The sequence below is a fragment of the Stegostoma tigrinum genome, chromosome 20 (genome assembly GCF_030684315.1).
Source record: "Stegostoma tigrinum isolate sSteTig4 chromosome 20, sSteTig4.hap1, whole genome shotgun sequence".
Taxonomy (NCBI): Eukaryota; Metazoa; Chordata; class Chondrichthyes; order Orectolobiformes; family Stegostomatidae; genus Stegostoma; species Stegostoma tigrinum.
In genome coordinates this window covers 21108274-21116380 of record NC_081373.1, presented here as the reverse complement: position 1 = coordinate 21116380, position 8107 = coordinate 21108274, and the positions used below count along the sequence as shown (strand labels likewise).

Below are 8107 nucleotides of genomic sequence, written 5' to 3'. Positions count from 1 at the left end.
ATTTTTAATTAAAATATATGGAGAGTGAAATAAATGGTTGGGACATACATGTGGGATTAAAGTAGAAGCTGAAATATATTATAAAAAATATTAAAATTAGCAGTTAGAGAGTGGTACTTGTTTTACTATTATGGAGTGATATGACCACAGAAAATAGAAAATTATTTTTTCAGGCGATGTAAAATTGTTCATTACAGTAATTATAAATTTACTATGCCATTAAAAAATCCACTGACACCTTTAACAAAGTATAACATTTTCAAAGATGTTTAAAGCAGGATTAATAGTGGAATAGGGCAAGCTTTGTCATTAGCTTCTGCTTGATTGCAATCTAGAAAAAAACTTCAATACTGCACCATATGGGGAAGAATCACTGACAGCAGCGAGGAGGTTTCCCCATGTAACTGTATGCGTGTCGATTAAAGAAATTGCTCTCAGTTTCAGAGAATAGTGATGCCAAGAGTTGACAGGAAAATTCAGATCATGATATGCTTAAGCACATTCTGCATTCTCCGTATCCTGTGTTACTTTAATTCTCCTTTTTAGTACTGTTGATTAGGAATGAAATGCCTGTGCATTTTTTGACATTAAGTAAGAGATTCAAATACTGTTGGTTTGTCCATATCAATATTTGTATAGTCTTGTCACTGTACTTCAGCTGAGATGCTTTAAATTCCACTTTCAACAATTACCAAGATAATTCATTTATATTATGTAATTGATCAATGACTGTTTAGATTTACAATATAATCTATGACTCATCTTGACTTCCATAGTCCATTACAAGGATAGCATATTTGAACATGCCAAAACAGACCCTTCATATATTAAACATCTCTTATTTTTTATGCACCTGGTGTCTAGTGGATAATGCAAAACAAATGTGCATTTATAGATGCATAAATTAGAAACAGTTTCCCAATTCAATTCAGAGAATCTTCAAACATATAAATTATTTCAGGAGACAAAGAATATTTTTGATGGTAAACATGTTTTAATGCTCCATTGTAAAATGACATATATTTTCCATTATTTCAGTGTGACTGTTGGTTACAGCTGAGGGATTCTTCCTCTTCATTTCTGCTTAGCTGTCGACTTCAGGAGCTTGAATCCCCACTATTCCCTAAAACTCTGGCTGTTTACCAACATGCCAGCTAAAAGGTTGGTGATACTGAGAGAATTGCTGTACAACACTAAAAATCCAGAGTACACTTTGTTACATCATTAGGGCTCTTCAGCTTTGACAACGTTGCTGACAATGTGCTTGTATTAATGACATTAGTTGAAAAGAATACAAATGTTTGTTTATTAAGGCTAACTTTAAAATGATTCCTTAATTTTGCAGTTGTAGATATCACAGCTTAAGAATCTTAAGTACATTACACATTTAAATTGTTGATAAAGAAAAAGTAAAAGCTATTACACTGACATAACATGGGTAATGTTTTGTTCAGTTTTGAGTGGAGAGCATTTACATAAACATTTAGGGGATATGAATATACCATAAAAGATGAAAACATCTTAAGCAATCCAACAAACAAAAGAGGGGGAAAGAAACAAACTATGCCTTCCCACCCTGCAGGTGAAAACTTGCTGAGCAATAGCTATGTCAAAGGAGATAATGTGACATCGCTGCTGTGCTGTACGTAACTTGTCAGATTCAATAAAGCAGTTGCATGGACAATGCGTACAGGGTTCAATGTAACCTGCTTACAAGTTCCCAGCTTAAAGCTAGGGCAAAACTATGTACAGCCATAATTAAATTCTGATCCGTCAATTCCACATGCCCACAAGGTTTCTGTTTGGAATGTAGCATTGCATCAAGTTTCACATAGGCCCTAATTCACAAGATGCCTGCCCCACGCCCCCACCCCCACCCAACACTCAATTACAACGAATCTGTTTCAACAAGGTGCCTCCACATAGTAGAGTTCAACCATTTGGAAAATAAAATGAACAGGGAATAGACTTTGTACAGGTCCTTTTATGCAACTACAATGTTTCTGTTGAGTAAAAGCAAGGGAGCGTTGACTGTGCAATGGTGACCATCCATAGCACTGTGCTGATGTGAATTTCTGGAATGCCAGCAGATGAATTCTCTGGAGATGTCTGTTCTTTGGATTGTACAGGAGCAAACTCCTTATCATTTGAAGTAGAGATCTGTGTCTGAAAACATTTCCAATTCCATTAGTTAATTCCGTCACTGAGCACATGCGTAACAGGAAAATTTCCTTAGTCTGCCCAGAAATGCAGTTGTTGCCTGAAGGAGTCAGCAGATCAGAGAATATAGCAGCAAAGCTTGCTCAGTTTTATTTACAATGCACCTGGGTACCGACCAACGGAAATATCCCCGTAACTTAAATGAAGTTCATCTAATGGAATTAGTGAAACTGTTATACTTGATGCTACTTTAACAGCATCTGCATATTTTGAAATTATGCCCTGTAAACTCAAACTGAAGTTATTATTTTGGATCGAAAAGAACAGCAGTCTGAATACCAAGCTCTTGGGAACATTGCTGCATACAATTCTCCAATCTGAAAAACAAGCAACCATTGCTATTCTCTGCTTTCTGTCCCTTAGCCAATTTGTATTCATGAAGCCACTGTTTCTTAAATCCCTTGGGTTTTAATTTTACTAAAATGCATATTATGTTGCACTTTGCTAAATGCCTTTTGAAAGTCCATACCCACATCAAAATATGACTCTCATCAATCCTTGCTGTTACTTTATCGAGGAACTTAATCAAGTCAGCCAATATTACTTGCCTGCAACAAATCTCTTCTGACTTGCCTTTATTATTCCACTCTTTTCCAAATGCCAATTCATAATTTTTATAGAAAATTTCACAAGTTCAAGTTGAACATAAAATGTGAACTGTGAGATCAAAATTTTGATTATCTGAAATATGTCATGTTACTAATTTTCTTTACATGCATTTTTGCAGTTTTCCGCTCACATTTGAAGAGTTTTAAAGATGTTGATGAACAGGGAAAGCATATAACTGCTATGAATTATCCCATTTATAGTTGGTTACTGATTACCCTTTGAGGACAATTTGCTGTGCTGCATTATTCATTCACCCTTCTTTCTAAGGATGGGGAATTGACAATGTTGAGGGTGTAGGAGGTGGACGTTAATAAGAAGGAAATTACTTAGTTCCATCAGATTTCCACCCTAATGCACTGTAAACTCCATTCTATTGTTCCCTTCCAGGCTGCCTTCATCAGTGCAAGAGAACGATCAGAACTTTAGGCTCTGAAGAGTTTAAGCATACATTTTATATTCCATATGGGAAAGACTTTGAGCATAGAGATGTTTGTTTATTTGTTCAATGCCCGTATACAATTTTCATACTATTGTCTATGGGTATCCTCGTTATGGAAATATAATGTTAGAGTTGGAATTATTCTTATTCAGGAAAGGAATACTGAGAACTACAGTGTGGAAAGTTACATGATGTGGATTATTAACTGATGACTGCAAGGCTAGAGGATATGAATGTAATGTTGTCAAACCCCTAATGAAGTTGGAGATTAAAAGAACATCTTTTCCCACAGTACAGTTGGTAACTGAAGACAACATCTCATCAACTCTACTTAATGCAATATTGATTAATGGCCTGAACAAGCAGCTAGAGAAATATCTGATTATAAACAGAATTGAAAGAAAGGAATAAAGTATAAAATATTCTGTGGAGCCGTACAGTGGCTCAGTTCTTTGGAGGAAAATTAGTGATGGGAATATAACAGGTTGCATGAATAGTATGTATATGGTCGTAAATTATTCATGATTATTCTGGGCAGGGCAAGAAATTGGAAATACATAATAATTAAAGGATTGATAGTATTCTGGATCATTAGGGTAATTTTAACTGTGGAGAGGAGGGAATAGGAGTTTGGAAAGAAGAAGTCTGAAACCCACACAGACCTCAATCCTTTCCAGGTTTAACAAAAACGAATCATGCGAAATAAGGAGCAGATGGGGGATTGTGGTAGTTGGCTTCCAGCTGCATTTTGGAAGGTTGCAAAAAGAAGACTACATAAGAGGGTGAACTGAATTAGATAAGTGATTTTCTAGTGCTGTCTGTTGCCCATGATCATCATGACTGCTTCTCACCACCCCACCAAATTGGCTACATTAAATTGTTAACCTCCCTGCTACTGAACCTCCCTCCACAATCAGACTGACTGGCCACACTGCACTCTACAAGACATGACCTGACCCTCCATCCTCTGCAATGTGTCTAATTCCTAACATGGGACATAAAAGAAAAGCTGAAAGCCTCATTGCAAGCCCAAATGGATACATCTACAACACCGGCATTTATCTGACAATGTGGAAAATCACCCAGGTATGTTCTGTCCATGAACAGAGGATGAATTTAATCCATTCAGTCAGGAGAGAACCCTCCACTAGTTGGAGCCATGCTTCATGGAAAAGATCACAGTGATGGTTATTGGAGGATAAATCATTTCACCCCTTGGATCTCACTGTAGCAGTTCCTCAAGGTAGTGCCCTAGACTCAACATCTTCAGCTATTCCATCAACAACCTTCTCTCTGTCATCAACTTAGAAGTGGAGATATTTCCTGATGTCAGCATAGTGAGCATTCCCATTGGTGACACCTCAGATCTTGAACAGTTATATGCAACAATACTTGGACAACATTCAGGTTTGGGCTGTTAAGTGACAGTTCCACCAGAAAAGCGTGAGGGAATGACACCTCAATAAGACAGAATCTAACAGAGTCTGGGACTTTTGTGGCAGGTATCTCCCCTCCTGACTCCAAAGTGGTCTACCATTTATAAGACATGAGTCTATATTATGATGGAGCAGCCTCCACTTATACTGAATGAGTGCAGTTTCGATAACACTGAAGGAGTTTGACACTGTGCATAAAAAAAAGCCTGCTTGATCATCATCCATCCATCAGCTTAACCATTCACTCCCTCCACTATTGACGTGAAGTACCACATTCAAGATGGATTTCAGCAACTCACCAACACCCTTCCAAACTCAACACATCCAGTGACTAATGAGGTGGTAAGGACAATACACGTATGGAAGCAACACCACCTGCAAATTCCCTCCAAACGGTAACTCTATCCTGACTTTGAATTACATCACCCCTTCTTCACTGTCACTGGGTCAAAATCCTGGGATGTGCTTGATTCCCAACTGCACCTTAAGTGTATTGACAGCAGATGTATGCAGCAGTTCAAGAAAGGAGCTCACCTTCTCAAAGGCAATCACAAATGAAAAAAAAACATGCTGGGCTGCCAATTCATCCACTGAAAGAATATTAAAAAATGGAAGCCTGTTCACAACACTTAGAAAGAAAGATATGGACTACAAATATAACCTGTATTTTTGAACCAAAGGAATACTAGCTTATTTTTATGAAGTACTATCAAGGTTGAAAAATGCCCTGCAGCAGTTAAATGAACAACTCAAAGTGAATCTGATAAGCAAAGGTTTGTTGGGTAATTTTTGAGGTATCTTAGGCGTAACTTTCTCCAATATATAAAGTTCAGAAGGATAAAGTGTGTAATATCACAAAATGTCCCTTTGTGTCGAGCAATGCAATATTTTTAAAGTAGTAGGCAAATAGATTCTCCTTTGGCAATGAGGAAAGGAAAGGTTTTCTTTTGAAGAGAACTTTGTTACAGGGGCAAGAAATACAATGCCCTGAATGCCCAACATATTTTTGAGGAAAGAAATGTATGTTTGAGTTAAATTTATAGTCTATTTTGCACTCACCCATTCAATGCATGAACTGAAATGTCATAAGTAAAAGGTATCTTGAACAGTAGGCACACTTTTTTTATATAATCGATTGAAAACATGAAATTTCAGGACTGATTAAATAATTAATATTTTTAATTCTAATTCCTGAAAACAACACTTTACCGTTCCTTTTAGTTAAGTATAAATTACATTTTCCAAAAAAGAATTGTACAAAATGCTTTCTATACGTGGGTTGGAATTACTTTTGAATTAAATTCAAACCTGTGAATGCTGTAGATAAGAATTCAAGTTATCCTAACAAGTTCAAAAGCTGAAAATAATTATTCTTGAAACAAAAGGAACCCATAATAAGTTAACATGAGTTGACCTCTTACATACTTACCTCTCTAATACAAAGGTCTGGATTCAGTGATACATTTGTTTGTAATCTCTGCGCCTGAGTACAAAAAAAATTGAAATATTAGATTATTACAGGTATACAAATTAAGTGAAATGAGAGGGACAATGCAATGGGCTTGAAGGAGATATAACAGGATGTAAATTGTGGCATGCAGGGTAGTGATGGCAGAGAAGACACTAAAGCCAAAGACATATTATTCCCACTGGAGGGGTAAGTGATACAGCCTAAAGCTGACAGAAATGCAAAAAGCAGGCAACCTGAGCTGGTAACAGGAGAGCAAGGTGTCAGTGAGAATCACAATCAAGCCCTGAAAGGAAGTGAAGTGAAAGGGAGTGATGCATTCTGGTGAGACAAAAACGTAAGGGCTGGAAATTTCTGCAACTTTGTTCTGCTGATGTAAGTACTGAAGGGCAGCATCTATATCTGACAAAATCATAGGACCCTGAACTTGTCAGAAACTCCATGGTCCCAATTTAAATAATGCTGTCAGAACAAAGCTGATGTTTCACAAAGTGGGAGAGCAGATATGCTTCTTGGGGCAAGACTGTCCCTGTAAATTAATATGATGGCAGAACAAAAGTATAACCTCTGTAACTGGAGCACTTTAAGCAGTTAATAGGCTGAGCAGGCACTTGGTAGAGGAACTGATTGTAGAAAAGACACGTTTCTAAATTATCTAATGCTGAACTGGAAACGCTGCCTATACCTGGTCCTGAAGTGCAGGTTTTATCAGGCGATATTGCATGGGCTACCTGTTTTGTGTTTCTTTTCTGCCAACTTCAATGGAACCATTATTTGGCAGAGGTGAATAATGAGTGGCCAATCTATTAGTTTCTGTCTTGCTATCGCCATAACTTAAAATTCCACCCACTGCTTGAGAAAATACAAGTCTTGGTTGCGAACCCAAAGATACCATCATTGAATGGATTGCGAATTTCCACCACACTGCATCTCAGAGGAATTAAAAGGACCTTCAGTGACTCCTACCCAAATGTTTAAAGATCTGTCTGATTTTGTGAGCTTTCTCCTCCTACTGATAGCCTGTAACTGGAAACCTGTACACAATACTTCTTTTTATTCATTTGTGAGATGTGGGTATTGCTGGCTGGCCCAGAGGGTGTAATCACTGCTTCTGGAAGCTGCAGAGGGAGGTGTATTTTAACATTGCCAACTATCTTTTTCAGGATGTGGATGTAAAGTAGCCTTTGTTAGACAGTTGATTTGTGTGTATCTCATTTCTTGGATGAACCAAAAAGTAAAATGACATCTGTCCGAAGTGCTGATAATATTTTGCAACGTCTAAGGTGATACGAAAAGAAAAGTTCCAACAGGGCAGAGAAAAACTATTCATAATAACTGTACATTGTGACAGAGCTTATGTCCGGTGGCTCAGTGGTTAGCACTGCAGCTTCACAGCGCCAGGGACCCAGGTTCAATTCCAGCCTCGGGTAACTGTCTGTGTGGAGTTTGCACATTCTCCCTGTGTCTGCGTGGGTTTCCTCCGAGTGCTCCGGTTTCCTCCCACAGTCCAAAGATGTGCAGTTTAGGTGAATTGGTCATGCTAAAATTGCCCGTAGTGCTCAGGGGTGTGTGGGTTATAGGAGGATGGGTCTGGGTGAGATGCTTCAAGGGGCAGTGTGGGCTTGTTGGGCCGAAGGGCCGAAGGGCCTGTTTCCACACTGTAGGGAATCTAATCTAAACAGTTGTAACTAAACTTTGAAGGTGAAAGTTCCTTGGTGTTTTGATCCCAGAAACTGAGCAGCCATCCTGGTCTTTGTCTTGTTTATCCTGTGACAATGTGCTAATTGTATGGCTCAGCAATAGAATGTGACAACTTAGTGTGTGAAGCAAAGATTTTACATAGAATTTAGTGAGAACAGGGAGAGCTTTGATAAACTGAAACTTATGGATAAGAGTGCTCCATTCATCTGTGAAATTGTCTATAACAGCAATTAC

General features: G+C 38.0%; 1 protein-coding gene across 2 annotated transcripts in view; it reads right to left on the bottom strand.

The window, feature by feature from the left end:
* Positions 1 to 1005: 1005 nt before the first annotated feature.
* LOC125461673 (GDNF family receptor alpha-1-like) overlaps positions 1006 to 8107 on the bottom strand; it is a 189983-nt gene continuing 182881 nt past the window's right edge. For both annotated transcript variants that reach the window (XM_048550633.2, XM_048550634.2), the window contains exons 8-9: positions 6134 to 6187; positions 1006 to 2166 (exon numbers count right to left, since the gene is read on the bottom strand). In XM_048550633.2, the coding sequence (XP_048406590.1) occupies positions 1993 to 2166; positions 6134 to 6187 (228 nt within the window). In that variant the 3' untranslated portion in view covers positions 1006 to 1992. The remainder of the gene's footprint in view (positions 2167 to 6133; positions 6188 to 8107) is intronic.